The 21,655-nt window shown below is 36.0% G+C and overlaps 1 protein-coding gene across 1 annotated transcript in view; it reads right to left on the bottom strand.

The window, feature by feature from the left end:
* Nucleotides 1-21,655, bottom strand: part of LOC148954746 (mitochondrial uncoupling protein 4-like) — a 67,988-nt gene that overhangs the window by 13,524 nt on the left and 32,809 nt on the right. Inside the window, exons 5-6 of the mRNA XM_089086498.1 lie at nucleotides 15,443-15,565; nucleotides 3,496-3,693 (exon numbers count right to left, since the gene is read on the bottom strand). Of these exons, the coding sequence (XP_088942624.1) occupies nucleotides 3,496-3,693; nucleotides 15,443-15,565 (321 nt within the window). The remainder of the gene's footprint in view (nucleotides 1-3,495; nucleotides 3,694-15,442; nucleotides 15,566-21,655) is intronic.

Genomic DNA, 21,655 nt, shown 5'->3' with positions numbered 1-21,655 from the left:
GCTCGTTTTAAGGGCCGAAAGTGACTGGACGACAAGCACACCCCCCCTCACTCGCCTTTTTTACCTCTAGGTACACCCCTGCAATTTCTTACCACTACGTGTCATTGGATCACAATTTGCAAATAGACCTTTGTCTCATAATAGTCAACAATTCTAAAAGATAGGCCTTAGAGAATGATTAGCGAAAGACTCTTGTTGTTGATAGCGAAAGACTCTTGCTGTTGCTGTTGTTGATGCTATGACAAATGAAAACACAATTAGAAACGCAAATCGCTTTAGCAGTTGGTAAATGAGACTCTAGCATTTAGAAGGCTTAAGGGAGGGGCTTCAACTTATTAATTTGACATGAATTTTTATTTCAACCTCTTTTTGTGTCGGGTTTCTTTTATTCATTAATAGGTTGTATTACGGCAGTTTAATTTTCTTTAAAGACTTCTTTGTTATTTTTGAAAACTTCTCTCTTCAATAATAAGATAAATAAATTCACCCAAAAAATATTTGAAAATTTTAAAGGGTCCCGTGTACGGGTTTCAAAAAGGTTTCAATAAAAAACTTTATAAAACACATCCACAATCTGTTTATATGGATGGGTTTCAGACACGGCAACACCCCTCCCCCCTGGATACAGCCTTGGTTAAGTTATATCTCAATTTAACAAAAATGTAGCATAATTTGTTGATCTCACTATCCCTTTCAACACTGATTAGGCTGACACAAAAAGATTGAGAAACTTGTAAAATTTTGGTCTTCGGCGATAGAAAAGGGGAAGATTAGGATTGAAGCTATCAGCTCTCCTTACAAGGGTGCAACACCTCTTGGGGGGAGGGGGATGAAGTGTATGGGAACTTAATTAGAAAAGTAGAATGTTTCATTATTTATACAATCACTCACAGTAATTCCTATTTCTTTTAAATTTGACTAATTACATTACTTTATTTCTGCTCGTTTTAGGTTTTAATACGAATCTTTACTTTTCTACGAATTTTTTGGGGGGGAATTTCTTTTTACTAATAAAATAAGTAAAGTGATCAGAGACAATCCTCGACTTTTCAAAAAGGACCCGCGAAGGGGTGCTAAAGCTTTTCAATAGACATATTTTGGATATCAACTTAAAAGATAAGGATTGGTATACAGGCCTACTCAACTTGACAGAAATACAGTTAACTATAGTCTCATGCTCCTTTCAGGGCCTGAAATGGAACTTAAAAGGGGTGAATCTAAGGAGTTAAACTCAGAAATAAAAATAATAACACCACTTACAGTCTAGATCTGGTGACTTCATTGAAAAAAAAAAAAATTTCAGAGAAAATTGGATATTATTGTTATTATTCATTTATTGCTCGTCAAAAAAAAGATACAATAGCCGGACTAATCACTAAAGATAAAAAAACAAGACACAAACACACATTGAAAGTTCTAATACACCAAAAAAAACTTCATTACATAAAGTTACTGTTAATACGAACCAACTATTGCGAACAAGTTGATGATCATGGATGATGAAAATTGCTTTGAAATAGATTTATTATTACTATTAAAGAATTTGAGTTTGCAAGGTTATACACATGGATAATGTTACGGTTTCTTTTCCAAGGAGACAAATGTAAAAAATACTTGGCAAATCTGAACAAGATTGATCGTAGGTGCTTTTTATCTGTAACTTTAAAAAATTTCCAGAATGGAGCATTGCCAATCAGATATGGAAGGGCTATGGCGTTGTAGAAGGATGCTAAAAAGTGACGGTTGAAGCAAAGTTTGCTTTTTACAGTTCCAGCATAAGAAATACTAATTTTACGCTCAACATGAGATATCAGAAAACGGCCTGTGTGGCCGATATTTAAGCCGATTCGAAGGCCCAGGTATGTAATGTGATCTGCGGGTTTGATAAGAGAACCGTCCAGATTTAGAAGAGAAGTAGTGGGAATCCGTCAACTGAAAAGACCTTCGCTTTTCTCAGAACTGAAAGACAGTTTGATTTTTGCATATTCATCTTTGAGGATTTTGAAATTCTTATCTATGTGTTGGATCGTAAAGTTAAGATTCAAGATGTCATCAGCATAGCAAATAAGGGACAAATCGATTCCCCAACGAATCCAAGAAGGAAGACATTTGGTATGAGCGTCCAGGACACCGTTATTGAACAGGATTGGGGAAGTGATAGCACCCTGTCTACTCCATTTCTAAACGAGGATGGGATATTGAGGAATCAATGGCATATTCAAGGGGTTCGAACAGTTTGGCCTCACAATTGTATTCGGACTGATGAAGAGCCGACTGCAGGGCTAAATTGGAGCTTTAACCCCACTCTAAGATTCCTACATAAGTCCACGAGAACACGGACAACTGGTGGGTTAACACCTCGCTTTGCCATATGAAGAAGCATGGAAGAATGAACTAAGGAATCGAACGCACGTTTGACGTCATGTCCGGCGAGTAACAGACTTTACCCCGATAACTGAACGTCACCAAGGGCAGTAAAAAACTGCTGTAAGAGCATGGAAACAACCAGGATTAGCCTGCAAACCGACCTGATATGGGGAAATAAAACATGTCAGTCTTAGCTCATCAGTAAAAAGAAGCTCGAAAAGTTTACAGAGCGTAGTAGCGATGGTGATAGGATGGAAGGAAGAGCATTGCTACTCAGATTTTCCTTTTTTGGGAATCTGGGTCAGATTACTTATGCAGAACGAAGAAGGAACAATACCTGTATCAAGGATCATTTGCTTTGTCACCTTGTCTATACCACAAGACGCTTTCTAATTGAGTCAAGATATGGCTTTTATGGTAGCGTCACGTATAACAATATAATCAAGATCAGAAGATTCGTCAATGAAGTTATAAAGCTCGTCAATTCTAAAACAGGATCAGGCTCAGAGAATTCATTCAAAAAATGGGATACCCATTCAGACAGAGGAATGGCATTCGGGTCTGGCAAATTGAAGGAGATATTACGAGGTAATACCTTCCACAATAGATCAGATGAATTCTTGACCTTCTCGGAATAAAGGGTTTGCTTTTTTATGATGAATCAGTCTTGCAATAAAATGAAATTTTAATAATATATATAAAAGGAAATATATGATTTGATAAATCAGTTATGCAATAAAATTAACGCACAAATGTATCCATAAGTGATAAATATCGCCATTTTTATATTTAAAAATAATTTCCTGTCAGTACGAAGTGGCCAAGGCTAACTTGGAAAGATTTTGACACGCTAAGCAACCTGGTTGAACTTAAGCTGTTAGGCCTACAGGAAACGAAATTCTGTTATATTTATCCTCCCCTGCATTTTAAAGAGCCTGAAAAGACAACAGTAGTTTTGGGTCAACAGTCACAAAATACTCGATGGTGTAGGGAATTGTTTTTTTATACAAGCACCAGTTCCCTCTCTTGTAAGGTTCCCATAGTGTTTTGGTTAATCATTATTAATTCCGAAACTCCATACAGCAAAAATGAGTGCTTTAAATAAAAGATAGATTTAAAAAAAGGCACCTTGACATAATATGAACCAGATGACCATCTTTCAAAGAAGTGTGGCTGAGGAAAAAATGTTTGGCTGTATCATATGTGGTAAGGTCTCCTAAATTCACCAGAGCACCTCTTTGGACATTTGGCACCCAGCCTTTCCATAGACCTCGCACACCACCCTCCCGCAGAATTTTAGATGCAGCTTCTATCACTCCTGTCACTCTGAAAATATAAACATAAAAAATTAAATAAATATTAATAGATACATATAGTAAATAAACATTAAAAAAATATAGATAAACATTAAAAATGCATTGAAACCTACTCATTTTCTTCCAAATCAAGTTTCAGTGATAAGACAATTCTAGCGTGTTTTCCATACAAAATCTGGATTATAAACTGTTATTCTTGATTATGACAATTGACAGTATAAACCGACAATCTAGATTAAAAAACGTTATTCCGGCGGTAATCAAAACTGATTTATAAATATCCAGATATTTCGCTCAGGAATATGTACGCGTATTTTTTTTTTTTTGGGGGGGGGGGTCAATGGATAAAAGAATGAATTTACTATTTAAATAAAAATTACCCAAAAACTCGGAAACGTTTAGGATTGACAGAGGACTAGGCACCACCCTCCTCCTCCTCCAACCCCCCTCTCCTCCTGCACGTGTCCCTGATTGCACTGTCGACAATTTTTCTTCAGAGCAAAATGCTGCAGTAATAAGATCAATGATTTTACTGTTTATCAGTATTCTAAGAAAAGATTTACTTATAATACATTGAGCATCCAACAAATATATAGCACTAGTCCCCATAAAAGTTCCTTGGGCTGTAAAGGAGGGGGAGACACACGAATCAATTAAACACTATAAAAACTAACACTGAAAAACAAAGAAAAAAAATTAAACACACACCTAGAAAAAAACTAATAAAACTGAGCAATCAAAACGAGTAAAATCTTCGAGCTGATTCAAGTATCATGTTCCATACAGTATGACTTGTTTAACAGCATTCAAGTCTAAATAAATCAGAATTGATTTTTAAATATCCTAACATTTCACTAAGAAAGAGTACACATTGCTTTTTTTTTGGGGGGGGGGGGTCAATGGATAAAAAAGGAATTGGTCCAAAATATTATTTGGGATTAAACTAACCTTACAGATGGAATCTGAATATGATTTACATTACGAAAATGGTAATAAGTTTGATTAGAAGCAAAAGAAAGCGGGATAGCCCGTCTTCTGTCGGTATTGGCACTGGAAAACACTTATGATGTTCTAGTTTAAGAACGACGAATGGTAACCTCATAAATTGTTTTATCTCCGCAACACTTTTCAAATGCTTTTCAATAGTTTGATTCACCCGCCCTCCGTCGCTTAGTGTATATCCGGGAGCATCAGCTGTTCCACGACACGTGGTTTATTTCCGCCATGCATGGTATACCACCCTGTAACAGGGGCATACTAATTGAGGAAGGAGGTTAAGCCCCTCCCCCCTCACTAGGTGTCGTGTTGAAAGAATATTTCCTAAACATGAAGGGAAATTTTGATTTGATAAATTAACTTGTATTTTGACTTTTTGGCGAGATAAATGTGGAAAAATCACCTATGTGCTGCTTTCAACTAAGCATTTGATCAATTATTCAGACTCCAAACAGATCAAAATCCAATTATTTTTTTTGTATTAGTCAGGATACTTTTTTCAACACTAAACCTCCCAGAAGGAGCGGGAAGTCAGCCCCGCTGAAACACTAACCTAGTGACTTAAGTTTCAAAACGCACTACAGGTCTCAAGCATTAATACAGCTAATGTATTTTATTTTCCGTATAATCATGCATGTACGAGTGGTGAAGAGCCCCCCCCCCCACCGTAATCCTAATGTTTCTAAATTTAAGGGCAATAAATATATAAACCTTGTTTATTTCCCGCGTGCGTGCCTACGCATAATGGAGTTGGTAAGTCTAGGAAACGGGTTATAGCATAGCCTATTACACATTTTTTTTTTTTTTTTGTATAGTATTTTTTTTTTTTTTTCAAATTAATGTGTCATAAGCGTTCCTCGATCTTTGGAAAAAAAAAGAATAAAGCAAATTATTCGATTAATACAGGAAAATCGTAAAAATCTTGAGATTTTGGGAGAAAGAGTGGTCCACAAGCCCCCTTCCCCATGATTACGGACCTGCAACATTACGATTCCATGGATTTTTAATCTTCCGGCAATTTACTATGGTCACATTGTTTGTTTTTTTTTGTTTTTTTTGCGTCATCTAGATTCCCACTCCATTTGAAGTATTTTCTGATGAGTTTAACTTACAAGGTCACTACCTACTGTCTGGTGAGAAACACTGCTGTTTTCGCTGTTTTACGAACAGTAAAACAGATAAATTTGCAGTGTTTCCCCCAACTTCTTTTCAGAATTGGAGACTAACCAAAAAATATCCTGAAATAACCATGTAACTATATTCATTACTTCAATTCGTACCTCCAGTGCAAATACCATAACTGAAAATGTCCAAACAGATCTTGCAGTTAAAATGAAATGAAAATAAATAATAGGGGGGTAGAACTTTTAACTAATACAGAGAAAACTTTCTTTCCACTGTCTAAATTAAATTTTATTTTACTAAATTAAATTAAATTTTACCCGCTATTACACATTTAAAATCCACTTTACTCAAAAATGAGGATACAGTAGCCTACGGTTTAATAATTATTTTAAACAAACATTTTAAAAGAGAAGAATTCATAAAAATTCTTTTTCTCAAAACTACTATCGGTACTTACGTTTTAGCCAAAAAACACGCGAGAGAAGTTTGGTTAATGCTAATGAAATAAAACAAAATATTATCAAAATATAATAGTTTAGAAACAAATTTAGGCAATATATTTGCACATTAGAGGGGATGGGGTAAAGCATAGAATATATTACGTAACCTAACCTATTTTAACTTAACCTTTTTTGCCCCTCCACCCCAAAAGACTAAAGTTTAAATATTGTTCACGGAATGAGAAACCCCTGCTTGCCTAAAGAGACAAAAGAATTGTCATGTTAAAGATGTTGCTTGACTAGTTTTTCGCGATCCAATTCTAGCGTGTTTTCTGGCTAACGCGTAAGTACATTACTATCTTCCAGGGGATGATGTATCTTGATTTACTATAAATGCCTTTCAGATACAATTTTCAGGAATGAAAAAAAAAGTTCACCGCTTAGAAATTTATAAACTGCTACTTAGGAATTAATAAACTGCTACTATATATTTTAGGGGAGGGAGCATGTGATGTTTGTTTTCATAATTTCACGATGTTTTCATTCTTTCTTTTATCATTTGCGTCGGCAAGAAATCAAATGCAAGTTGATAGACTGTAGTTAAAAAGAGACAAATGGCCGGTTCTATTTACAGCGCAAAAAGAACTGGTTCATTGGTCTTATCTTTTTGCGCAGTTGATTCTAACTTGGCAAATAATTATGGTGAACATTCAGAATTCAATGAATCTTCAATTTAAAGAAAAGTCCTAGTAACAGCGCAAAACATATAGTTTCTTATCTGGCTCCAATCGAATAAAAAACAAAATTGTAGACAAGTTTCATTTTTTACTGAGCAGCAATCTTTTCGAGTCTTCAACAACGCATCAATAGTCAGAATCGTGAACAGGCCCCTTTTACCAGCCAGATAAAAAAAAAAGCGACGAAGACCACACTGCCTTTCCCATCATAAACAACAAAAATAAGGGGAACAATAGGGAATTATTTTCATAAGACAGTGAAAATAATTTAAATGAATATTTCGGCCTATATCCAAGAGCCGTCCTCAGCAAAACAAAAATGTATAAAAGAAAAAAGACTCAAAACAACATACGACCAATAAAACTAAGTGCAAAATAAAGCTCTATACACAAAATTTAATTAAAAATTTCCTTACAAAATATTTTAAAAAACCAGTAGACATTAATACAGACCGGTCACAAAAAGACCTTTGAGATTAGCCGCCAAAAAGGCAGGTTTAGCAATAACAACGTGTTTTAATTATTTTTATTTTATTTCAATGAATCACCTTGTTTTACCTCATTTTATTTATCAGTTTTGGTTGAACTTCTCTGGAGTAAGGATGCCAGAACTGTTTTGAAAAAATTTGGCTTACCATAACTTTCGTTTTGAAAATCAATGCTTACCATAACTTTGAAAATCAAAAACATGGACAAGATAAATCGTTGGAAGAAAAAGAAGTGTTTGTCCCTTCACCTGAACACTTAAAAGAAAAAAAGATTCGGCGATATGTCTTTCATAATGACAAAATACAAGCCAAGGCAAAAGAAGAAGTTTTGTCCCACCACCTGAACAATTAAAAGAAACAAAGGTTCGGCGATAAGTTTTTCATAATAACAAAAGTCAAGTCAAGGCAAAAGTTGAAGGTCCAATAAAAAAAAATGTAATTTTACAAAGGCATCACTTCTAATTAAGGTCCATTTGGACGTCGTGACATACAGAAAAAGGCTCAAATTGTCTGCGTTTAGAAGACAAGTGACAATGAGAATCTATATAAGAAAATCAACCTGGACAGCGAGAATCAAAACGCGTCAAAATTGAAAATGTTAGCGACGATGATTGGGTTTGGGATTTTGACATGGATGAGGTCATCAATGCCTAACTTACCTTTGTTAAGAAAAAACAAAGGTCCGGCGATATGTATCTCATAACGACGAAAGATAAGCCGAGGTAAAACGAACCAAACAAATTGAAAATGATAGCGTTGATGATTAGGTTTTGGATTTTAACATGGGTAAGGTCATCACTGCCTACCATGCCTCTGAAAATCAAAAATATGGACTAGATTAATCGTTAAAGAAAAGGAAGTGTTTGTCTCACGAGTCGAACAATTAAAGAAACAAAAGTTCGGCGATATGTCTTTCATAATGACAAAACACAAGTCAAGGCAAAAGAAGAAGCTTTTGTCCCACCACCTAAAACAAAGGCAGTCGTCAATGCCTTCCATATCTTTGAAAATAAAAAACCTGGACTAGATAAATCGTTGGAAGAAAAAGATTATATATATATATATATATATATATATATATATATATATATATATATATATATATATATATATATATATATATATATATATATATATATATATATATATATATATATATATATATATATATATATATATCGTTTCAAAGAACTGTAAGCAAGGAGCAACTCGGCCAATTGTAATTGCAACTCTAAAAAACCAGAATTTTGATAACAATAGACGGTAATTGCCTAGATGGCTACCTGGAGATAAGGAAACGTGTTAAGAAAACAATTCTTACTTTATAATATGCAGAGTATTCATAGTTAACACATTTTGGATGCAGCATCACTATAATCCCCCCCTAATGTGCAAATACATAGCCCAAATTATACATTTTTCAATGTATTATGCACACCTCGTTTTTTCTGGTTTTTGTTTTTTCTGGTTTTTGTTTCATCACAGTTGATTCAATTTACAAGTACATGGGTTGAAACAATTGAGACGCATTGGGCGAATAGATAGGAAATATATAACTTGGGCTATACATTTGCACATCAGGGGGTTGGGATTGGGGGTAAAAAGAAATTGTTTCAAGAGGTTAAAGAGAAGTTTGCAAGAGAAATTGTTTATGAACTGTTTTGGCTACCCTACTGACTAACCATATCTCAAACAGCAGGCTGTAAGAAAAGTATAGTTCAGTCACGCTTTCTACGGTTACATTGAGAGAAAAATTCAGATGGCGAGGACATGTTCTGCGGATGAAGAATAACAGATTTTCAAAGATTGACCTTTTCGGCCAACCGTCTAGGGCCAAACGAAAAGCAGGTCCTCCCCTGTTGGGGTTGGAATATGTCTTAAGGAAAGATTTAAGGGAAATGGCAACTTCCCGGGAGGGATGCTTTGAATAGATTGGGATGGAGGAGTAAGCGTAGATATGTTGGCCTCAGGCGGCTTAGTACTGCAGTTAGTTGTTAGTAGTAGTAGTAATAGTAGTAGTAGCATAAATATTTTAAGGTTGGTAGTATGTTCTATTACCATTTCTATTATATTCGTATTACGAGTATATTAAGTAGTATATGCTTCTGGATGGAAGTGGGGGCAAAACAATGACGTGCCCAAAGCAACACTAATATTTGCTAGGCCACTGCCAAGCATGTTTGCAAAGTTAGATGAAAACTTTTGTAATTTCTGGTGATATCATCAGAGTCTTGAAGTTTAAATATTTATTTGCTTTAAAAAATTCCTTTCCCTTTCACATCATAATTTATTCACCACAATCCAATGTTTGCGAAAAACGAATCTTAAAACAAATTTGAAGGGAAAATATTGATATTATTTTTGTTCTATAATAAATAACTTGACAAAAGACATCAATAACTTGTTTATATGCACTTTTGTAACCTTTTTACGAGACATAAAAAATCCGGGGAGAGGATCAAACCCGGTACACCCCCCCCCCTCCCTTGATAAAACCTTATGTTCATTAATTTTATTACAAAATACATGAAAAACAGTAGATTAGTTAAACTGAACGGCTTGACAGAGGTTTGACTGCTTACTAGCACAATTGTGGAACTTATAAGTTAGGTATTACTGAATATTAAAAATTATCTCTAAATTCCAAGGTTATTAAGATTTACATCCTTTTACATTTTAATTTAACATAATCTAAATACATTAATTGCAGTAGTTTTAACATAATTATTAATTAGCAATTATTGGTGAATTAATACGTAAGTCAAACTTTCATAGAACTATTCATTGTAGCTTGACTATTTACCAGTATAATTGTGACAATTTACAAGTAGTCAAACTTTTACAGGTTGTCAAAAATGAATTCAGATAGCTACTACTACTACTACTATTAACTGCTCACCACAGCATGAATCCACCTGACGCCAACGCGGCAAAACACACTCCTAATCCATCCTACTCAATTCAAAGACTCCCTCTTTACACCCTCCGATGAAGTTCCCAATTCCTTTAAATCTTTCTTTATGACGTCCTCCCACCCCAGACGAGGACGACCTGCTTTCCGTTTAGTCCTAGACGGTTGGCCGAAAAGAACAATCTTCGGCAATCTGTCATCCTTCATCGGCACAACGTGCCCTAACCACCTCAACCTTTCTTTCATTATAGCCCTAGAGAGCGGTATTGAACCACATTTTTCGTATGGCCTATTGTTTGAAATACGGTCAGTTAGCCGGGTACCTAGAACAATCCTTAAGCAATTTCTCTGGAAAACATCAAGCAAGTCTTCATCCGCTTTTCAGAGTGCACATGCTTCACAGCCATATTTGACCACTGTCATCACTGTAGTTTCTAATATTCTAATCTGGGTTTGTAGACTTATCTTCCTATTCTTCCAGACTTTTTTTAACTGTGAAAAAACACCCTGAGCCTTGGCTATTCTATTTTTAACTTCTTCACTGCTCCCACCATCTTTACTAATAATACTACCAAGGTAAGTGAAGCTGCCCACCTGGTCCGTCTTTTCATCGCCCAACGTTACGTTTTCAACTTCGCTTATGCGTAGCCTTAGTGACTTAGTCTTCCTAACATTAATCTTAACACCAATTGTAGCACCCTGAACTCGCAAAACCTCCAAAACATTATTCATTTTGCTCATACATTCATCTAGGATGCTTAAATCATCAGTATAATCCAAATCCAGGAGACTTTTTCCTCCCCGTTTGATTCCGTGGTCTCCCATTGCCTTTCCTGTACTCCTTAAAACAAAGTCCATCAAAATAACCCATATAAAGGGGGATAGAACACAACCCTGCTTAACTCCTGATTTAATACCAAACCAGCTGCTAACCTCATTTCCTACCTTAACCGCAGCAGTGTTATTCTCGTACATAGCACTAATCACTTTAATGTATTTATCTGGTATAACACACAAAGATAAAACCTTTAATAAAGGTCTTCCATCAACAGAATCGAACGCTTGCTCATAATCTATAAAACTGAGGACCAAAGGTGTTTGAAAACTCAGGCACCTCTCAATTATTAGCCTAAGAGTGGCTATCCTCTACCTTTTCTAAAACCGCACTGCTCTTCTCTTAAAACATTGTCTATGGCATCTCTCAGTCTAAAAAGTATCATATTACTAAGTAATTTACTACCTAGAGAGACCAGACTAATGCCTTGATAATTACCACACTCACTTTTATCACCTTTCTTATAGTGGCTTAATTAAGGTTTTCCTAAAATCGTTAGGTACTTCCCCTTTTTCAAAAATCATATTCATAATCTTCAATAACTTATTTCTAACCTCAGAACCACCATATTTAAGAAACTCATTTACCACGCTATCAGCACCTGGTACCTTATTATTCTTTAATCCTTTTAGTACTGTTACTAATTCCTCCTCCCAAAACAAATCTTCCTTCACATCCAAGGTATCACAAACTTTTCATTTTCCTCTATATTTTTTCCTGCAACTCTATCTCGGTTAAGCAAGTTCTCAAACTGTTCGGCCCATCTTGCTTTAGTTTTTTCCTTATCGCTAATTGCGACCCCATTCCTATCTTTAACTGGGACAAGTCCGGATTGACGACTCCCTCTCAATTTGTTAACGTGCCAGTACAATATTTCACTATTATGCCGTCTAGCTGCATCTTCCAGATCCTCGGCAATTTTATCCATAGCCTCCACTTCACACCTCCTTAGTTCATATTTTAATACTTTCTCCCCTTTCTTTACATTTCTTTTGTTTTCATACGATCTATCACTCAGATAATTCTTGTACAAGTCCTTTCTCCTTTCTATTAAACATAAAGCTTTTTCACTAATATTCTTAGCTGTAGTTCTAGCTTTCTGCCCTAATACACCTTCAGCAACTTCACAAATTATTTTTCTAAAATTATTCCAACCATCTTCTACATTATCAAATTTTAAATCCTGAATTTTAATATACAACTGTTCCTGGAAAGTTTCTCTCAAATTATCATCCTGAAGTCTACCAGCATCACAACTTCTCGGGAGGTAGTTATCCTTCGGAAATTTCAGCTTTAAATTAACCCTAGAAACTACTACATGGTAATATTTACGTTTAACATCAATAACATCACTCCTTTATACCCTAGTATCTTGTATTGATCCTCCCAGTCTTCAGATTACTATAACATAATCAATAAGGTTTGCTGTCTTACCATCACGTGAATACCATGTTAACTTATGAGCCATTTTATGACCAAACACCGTATTGGTTATAACTAGAGTGTTATACCTACAAAATTGCAGAAGTCTGTATCCATTACTGTTTTCTTTTCCTACACCAAATTTACCTAGGCTGGGATACCATCTATCCCTATTTCTACCAACCTGGGCGTTAAAATCTCCCAGTAATAACATCATATTTCTACCTGGGACCTTATCTATTTGCTCCTGTAACTGTAAGCAAAATTCATCTGAGTCACTATTATTTCCATCAGTTGGTTCTACAGGGGTATATACTACTATAACTGATGCCCTGACGTTTTTAGTCATAAAATGGGTAATTAATGTTCTTTTATTATCATTTTCCCCAACAAACAAGACTTAGAAGTGCAATTATTCATCGAGAGCCCTATCTCCTCTTAGTGTGCCACATCCTTCCTGCCTGAGTAAATAAATTCTTTGTCACCTAATTTCATGCTTCCTACCCCTGGGATATGAGTTTCTGAAATTCCTAATAAATCCATCGTCTGAATTCGTCAGTCAAAATGTCGATACGATAGTCATTTTTTAATGTCATAACATTCTAAGTTCCAATTTTCATGTTCTTTAAATCATTGAAATTATTTTCACCTCAGGAAAAGCCATGCTCCCGGATACCAACGCAGGACGGGGATCAGATATCCTCCCAAGTCTACATCGAAGTGCTTAAGCCGGCTTAGAACTGGACAGCAAGAGGTCCCTGGGACCTCCATGAATGGAGGCTTTCTGCAATCCTGGGCCCATTTTGGTCACAACATGGTTTTCAGCATTTGGCGATGCTCTTCTATCAACAAGAGTCAAAGTCCTGCACAGACAGTCTCAAGCCTATTACATCCGACTCATTATATATTCATGCCTACAAATATTATGCTACTACGGGGAGGCAACCCATAATAGATAAATTAGCTAGGAAGAGGTTTTTCAGCCCAAAGACGCCCATCAAAACATACCAAGCCCAGAAAAATTGTCCATTAGTCAGAATCCCGTACGAATGCTGTGTCGTTTACTAGGCTATAATTTCCTCGAGGGGCGCCACTCCTCAAGTACGAATAGAGTTGAGCGCAAGGTCCCCAGTCTTGCAGGTACCCCAAAAAGATTGAGGCAGCCATTTGCAGAGGCGGCTGTCTATAAATTTGGATCTTACGCTCTGCCGCAGTTATCCTCCAATAGAGGATCCTCCTGGATGCTGTTCTGCATCAACATGCAATTCCACCCATTACTGGGAGAAGGTTTGTAACTCATGAAACTTATGAAAACACCAGTGAGTACCTTCGAGTATACATTCGAGCGGCATTCTTTTCCTTCCATTTACATGCATAATTCCTGTTGAGGGTTTCCCAGAGTTTTTTACTGAACTCATGGATAAAGGTACCCCCTCGTCAAGTGCTTCCTATGGAAGCATCTTCCGTATATGTAGAGCATTCCCCTATCGCCATTTAGCCACACGCTGAATAACCTGGGGGAGGCCAGATAACTGACAAGTCTCCTAAAACTTATTCTACATTTTTCAACACAGGCTTGGGCCAGAATTCGGTTTATCAAGTTCGGACAAGTTCGGACATAATAAACGAACTTCTACGAAAACTACTCAAGAGTGAAATACTAGGCAACATAACATTGCTTATTTGTTTTTTGCAAACTTGATTTTTTACTTGGTAACAATCTATGTAAATAGTTATTACCCATATATAAAAACCCGTATACACAAATTACACTTCAATGAAAAATATAATAACTTCTGGCAGATTTCTTATTTTTCCACTCGAAGTTTTAAAGTTCTATTGTTCCACTTCCTTTGTTTAATTTAAAAATCACTTTTCCTTTAACATGATAATGTATTCACCGAAATCCAACGTTTGCGAAAAAGAAGAATCTAAAGCAAAAGAAAAATACTTAGATTATTTTTTTAACTTTTGTAAGTTTTCAATCTGAATTCAGGCAGCCAAAAAAAATAAGAAAACAGACAAAAACATCAATTTGATTTAAAAGGCAAAATTATTTTGCTCATTTTTGTTTTCTGCAAATATTTGGAAACAATCTATGTAAATAGTTCTTACCCGCATTTAAAAAGCGTAGACGCAAATTACACGTAAATGAAAATTCTGGTAGGGTTTCAGTTTTTCCCAAGCTTTGAAGTTTTATTTTTCCACTTCCTTTATTTGTGTTAAAATATTTATTTCCCTTTAACGAGACAATTTATTCGCCACAACACATTGTTTGCCAAAAAAAAACCTTAAAACAATAAAAACAAATCTTTGATTATTTTATATTTAGAAATGAAGTCAAATATGAATTCAGACAGCAATGATCTTTTCCTAGATGGGCGTGTACTCACCTTAGTTGAACTCAGCCATATTGAATTCAATCCCATACAACTCAAACCCCATTCAAATCCAATTCGGGCAATTCAACCCCATTCACCTCAGCCCTCATTCAACTCAATCCCCTTACAACTCAGCCTCCATTTAACTCAACTCACCGGGTGAGAGAGGACTTATTTAAGTATGGAAGTTCATGTTTAACGTAACGTCACATAACCGCTTAATATGGACAATTATGTAAGTCATGCGAAAGCCCCTTAACACAGTTGTAAGTATAATATGTTGTATGTATGTATGGATGCAAAGGGATATATATGCATACATACGTACAATGGATGTATGTATGCATGCAGAGGGATAAAGGGGGTGGAGGGGGGGGGGGGTAAAGAGAAACAAGACAGGAAGAAAAGAGAGGATTTTGCAAACCTAGGTGGCTTTCCCTCAAGTCTCCGTCTTCCTTCCATTTGCATTTGGACTTTGATTAAATCCGTAGGATTGGCACAGAATTGGCCTACAGCTCCGGCAGTCATTCCACCCAGTGCGGATTTCCTATAAAAAAAAAAAATCTCAAATTGTTATGATAACTCTTTTGAATATTACTTGAATTTTACATTGTTATTATTTATTTATAATCAACATATGAACACTAGAAATGACACTGCATAGAAATGGAAAATATGAAAGAAAAAAAAAATAATCATTACGAAATACAAAATATTATCATGAAACAACATGGGTATCAATAACCGTGGAAACAATAAAGAACAATATTAATAATCGCCATGAAATATAGGAACGAAGAAAAAAAAAAAAAAAAAAAAAAAAAAGTTTAATTGGATGAAGTGGCTATACCTCTGGGGAGGAAGGGATGAACCCTATCATTCAGGTTAACATAAAACTCTATTATAATATTTATTTTTATTTATTACATTATTATATATGAATTATAATCCACTATTAACCCTTTCAGCCCTGAATATTTTTTCTGCACAGGAAAATTCTGATTTTCTAGTATAGGGCTCATTTCGACCTTAGAAAACTTATGGCTGTGTTAGAAAACCGTCGAGGCACATATTCTTAGAAATCTTGATCCGTGTCAAATGACAGTAATGGGACTAGAAGGGTATACCAGCAAGACCACTTCGTTTATACGAAAAATATAAAAAAGGCACAAAATATATGCACAAAATCAAGTTTCAAACTCAGTGAACATGGTACATCTGAAAGCGATTCCTGTCTTTGTTCAGACACAGCACAACCTCACATTTCTCACAACGAATCTATGAAACCCCCTTTTTTCCTTTTGGGCACTTTTCATAGCGGCACTAGGCTTCCCGACTTTCTAAATGCACAAGGAAGTGATTTACTCTGTCATACCGGACGCTTTCGATCGTGTAAGTTGATCGCGCTGCAGGTCGAGACGGCGAAGGAGCTAGAGAATTCTCGGCATCTTGTTGCTGGTGAGGACGACCAGCTCTTCGTTTAAAGATCCTGCCCTTTGTGATAGTTTCTGTTGCCAAGAAGCCATCTGCTGTCAACTTTTTAAACAGTTGTAACGTTGTAAAGTAGTTGTCGAAATATACTTTGTGATAGACATGCTTGTCAATTTTCTTCAGCAGACTAAGAACAATGGCTGCTCCCGAACCTCCAGCGTTTCTCTGTGCTCCTCCCCAATAGTGGTATCTTTCGCTGATAAACTTCAAAGTCATACATGATACCGGAAGAACCACAGATAACTAAGTTTTTCAGTCCCCACGGTCTTGGCTTTGTCTTTATGCATTGCTTCATCCTCGTCTGGCCTTTGAAGAGGATCATCTGCTCGTCTACAAATAGATTTTACTCCCTTTAAAGGTCCAAACACCGCCCTCTAACGAAGGATAACACAGGCCTGACTTTCCATAACGCATCATTTTCGTTCCTGTCCTCTTCGGTTCCTTGTCGTTCCTGTCCTGTTCTCTTCGGACGCAAAGTGGAGATGATTACTTAATTGATGGTATCGATCTGTTGGAAGTGTTCTTGCGACTATGGGAAGAAAGTGCTTTTTGTTTTAGTAAAGTCGTATCTGCGACAGATTCATGGATCCCATAAGGATTGAGATACCAACCATTTGGCGTATCTCTTGGGCCAGACTTTTGCCTCTGACTGCTATAGTTTTACTGTGTTCCTTCATATGGTACAAGTCCGTCTTTTCAGCCATAGTCTCAAAAAACTCAAGCGGAATATATTTGTAGAAGTATTCGACAGGAGTAAGCCCCTCAGTCTGAGAGTCATTTGACGTACACTGACTTGTGAAAATTCTGATAGCCCACTAGATGGCGCTAGTCACTAATTAGAACTCTCATTGATTAGTTTCGGCTATCTAGTTTTAAATGATATTACAAAAATAGACAAATAAATGATATGTCTACTTGGATTTCTAACTAGAAATGACCCACCTCTAGCAGACCTTTTCCCACTTTTTTTCTAATTAAATTTTCGTCCACTGCAATGTTCCGAACAATACGTGTGATACATCAATAGATTGGTAGATTTCTCAAGAATACATAGAGCATGGTTTTAGTTACTACTTTTTAACACTAGATAGTATCTGGTGAGCAAAATTAGCCAACCGTCATTTGACGGGCTCCGGGGCGAAAGGGTTAAAGAGGAGACGTATGGTTGCGTTAACAGAGAAGTGAAGAGTCGCAGTGCAGGTTAAAAATTTAGGATTCACTTAATAAAAACAGTTTTCATAATTTTGGCCTAGGCCGTAACTAAATTATGTTATTTTTTACAATATCAATAAATTACAAGGTGAACAAATTATGAAGGATTAAATTTAGTGACAAGCAAAAGAACAAGAGTTGGTAAAACGATGGGTGTGGCATCTCAACGGTTCAATTTTATTCCTGCTTCGGGTAGGCATACGCTTTGTACAAGTAGGGGGGGGGGGGAAGAAACAAACAATGCTTCTGACTTGCGAGTAATGAGCGTCCAAACTTGAGGGTAAATACGTATCTACGCTCACGGAGAGAGGTTATTTTTAGCAACTTGAGAGTGGATTTATAAGATACATAATTTGCACAAAGTATGATTTTTAAAGCACGTTTCTGTACAATTTCAATGTCACTATCACTGCTTAGATATTCTGAATTTTGCACTTGAGTGCCTCAGAACGGACATGCGTACTCAAGACCACACATAACACATGTATGCCAGTTTGAGTTGCATTGTAGAAAATCCCAGGCGACCAAAAGTAACCAAAGATCTAAAAGCTTAATGTCCTTCATTCAATAGATTGTAATATTTGGGCTGAAGGAGCAGTCTGAGCTAAAAGTGACACCGAGTGTAACTGCGGTTGAGATAACTGGGTTCCATGGTTCAGGACAGGAGAGGTCACAGTTCAGAGGGTTGAACCTCATCACTTTTGTCTTATTCCCGCTGAGTTGTAGCCCAAATGGGTCGCACTGGCCGATAAAAGTCGATTTCAGGTCACTGCTGAACTGCAGAACAACTTGGTCCTCGTCCACTAGATATTTTAGCAGCATGGATAAGTTATTAACGTATTTAAAACGATCTCCAACTCCCGAAAGCTGGAAAACAAAAAGTCTACAACTAGAAATACTCATGACAAGTGTATACTTTTTGTTTCTTTACTTAGCACTACTTTAGTATCGTCACTTTTATTAAAAAACTTTATTTTTAAGGCATACTCTAAAAATACAAAAAAAAATTATTTGAAGCATTAGTATTTGTACATTGACATTAACATTAACTTGTACTTTGACTGAAGCGTTCATTGTATTGCTGCACAGTAGACATTTCCGGGGCTTTTGATAATGTTGTTCACGCCCAGGCCTTGCATTCCCTTGCTTGTTCCGGAGTCAATTATTCAGTTATTTCTACATTGCGATATTGGTATGATAATTCTTATGTGCGTATTAAGTGGCTGTCAAATACTTCTGATTCGATAGCTGTTAGGAAAGGCGTTAGACAGGGAGGAGTTTTACTAACTGATTCAACCTGTCGATTTGACTGATTAACGAATTGAGTTACCAACGAATTGAATCGACTTGAACAGCTTCTTTGTCGGGTTTGCGAACGGGGTTGGAGAGACTACGACTCGAGTCTCAAAATTGACTGTCGTGATATCGTAAAACGACAAAAAGGATATTTTTAGTAGTTAAATCAAAAGTTAATTTTCCCAACGCACAGCAAAAAGAGCAAATTTCGTGCTGAATCTCCTAAGAAGCAAAATAAAAAAACGACATCGTAAGAACTTTTCCTATTATTTGATCAGTGAAAACGATTTAAAGAAAAATGAAACAGAAGTTAAAAAGGGGGTGTGTTTTTGTAGCACGACTTTTATAACACAGCTTCGTAACAGCGGGTTGATTAAAATACGTCTTTTAAGTAGAGCCAGACATCAATGCCGTTCCCGTGTTACAGCCGTATTGAGATAAAAACGTATTAACGAAAGACCGGGACTCGGGTCTCAGAATTGACAGCCATGATTTTATTTAACAATAAAAAAAAAATGTTTTTATTAGTTAAATAAGGAGAAGGTGCTTTCTAAACACACAGCACAAAAAGAAGTTTTGCTGATATCTATTCAGAGGTACAAATTTAATTATCTATTTATTGGAATGAAAAAATGAAAATATAACCGTAAAAATTTCTTCTGCAGTTTCATAAACAAATTTGGTACTTATCTGTTATAGCGCCTATGTTAAGTTCTTCATCTAAGTAGAGCCTGTTTCTCTGACTAATTCTAATGAAATATCAAAAAATATGATGAAAATATAATATTTTAGAAATAAATTTGGGCTATATATTTGTACATTAGGGGGGGGGGGGGGTAAATTATAGCGGGTTTGCAGGCAAAATGTTTTAGGTACAATTATTCTGCATATTATGAAGTACGAATTGTTTTCTAACTTCACACTATCCAAACACTTTACCCCCACCCCCACCCCTAATATACAAATATATTGTCAAAATTATATATTTCCCATTTATTCTGTTACTTCTCTTTGTCTTGTCTCAAGCTATATATATAATGAGTATTAGTGAAAAGGTTTTATGTCTGTAATAAAACCTTTGTAATAAAGCGAAGAAAAAATTAAAATATGAATTAAGGGGCTGTGAAGTGAAGGCGATGGATACCAATAGATAGATATTTAGATATTTATTGCAAAACGAAAAACTCTTTGGGCCATGAGTAGGGTGTATCTATGGAATTCTAGGCCTTTATGTTCCTTGGCAGCTTTCCAAGGCAGATTACCAGACTGGTTATTGCTATTGATATCAATTGCACATGGAAACAGTTTGACATGTTTGGGGAGATTACGTTCCTTGGCACCTTTTCAGAGCATGTACTTATGGATACCTTTCCAAGCAACGTGATTAAACACGCTTTTACAATCGGAATTGTTTGATCGACATTTGCAAAAAGGGATAAGGAATTCGCAAATTTGAAACTATGAACGATATTAATTAATGTTTGAATAATAGGAGTGTGATTGATTCTAATTAGTGATTGGATAATTTTTTAACAAGAAATCTCTGAATAAAATATTTTTGGAGGGATGGGAGAGAGTTTTGCTTGCCTTTCATTGGTACCTGTCCAGAGCATGTACTTGACGATGGAGAAAAAGGGTTAATGTGATTAGCAATTACGAGCGGGGATTCCCCGACGGTTCCTGAATTGCCTTACGTTCCTTGGTACCTTTCCAGACCATGTACTTGACGATGGAGAAAAAGGGTTAAAGTGATTAGCAATTACGAGCGGGGATTCCCCGCTGGTTCCTGAATTGCCTTACGTTCCTTGGTACCTTTCCAGAGCATTTACTTGACGATGGAGAAAAAATTGTTAAAGTGATTAGCAATTACGAGTGGGGGTTCCCCGCTGGTTCCTGAAGTGCCTTACGTTCCTTGGTACCTTTCCAGAGCATTTACTTGACGATGGAGAAAAAGGGTTAAAGTGATTAGCAGTTACGAGCGGGGATTCCCCACTGGTTCCTGAATTGCCTTATGTTCCCTGGTACCTTTCCAGAGCATATACTTGACGATAGAGAAAAAAGGATTAAAGTGATTAGCAGTTAAGGTAACCTCAATGGCGTTTGAACAGTGTTATCAATTTAAAATAGAGTTTAACATTATAGTATACTAAAAACTTGATACTATGAGAGATGTAGATGGCAAGAAAAGAATTTTAATAATGGATAGCTTTACTTCTTCGATGTGTTCCGTATAATACACAAGTGGCGTTTGAACAGTGTTGTCAGTTTAAAATAGTATAACGTTATAGTATACTAGAAAGTTGATACTAAGAGAGATGTAGATGGCAAGAAAAGAATTTTAATAATGGATAGCTTTACTTCTTCGATGTGTTCTGTATAACACACAAGTGGCGTTTTAACGGTGTTGTCAGCTTAAAATAGAGTCTAATGTTATAGTATACTAGAAAGTTGATACTAAAAGAGATGTAGATGGCAAGAAAGAATTTTAATAATGGATAGCTTTACTTCTTCGATTTGTTCTGTATAATACACAAGTGGCGTTTTTGAACAGTGTTGTCAATTTAAAATAGAGTTTAACATTATAGTATACTAAAAAGTTGATACTAAGAGAAATGTAGATGGCAACAAAAGAATTTTA

This window comes from Artemia sp. Qi Xiang Cuo, chromosome 3 (genome assembly GCF_049724085.1).
Source record: "Artemia sp. Qi Xiang Cuo chromosome 3, ASM4972408v1, whole genome shotgun sequence".
Lineage (NCBI taxonomy): Eukaryota > Metazoa > Arthropoda > Branchiopoda > Anostraca > Artemiidae > Artemia > Artemia sp. Qi Xiang Cuo.
The sequence above is the reverse complement of the archived record's forward strand: the minus strand, read 5'-3'. Positions and strand labels throughout refer to the sequence as shown.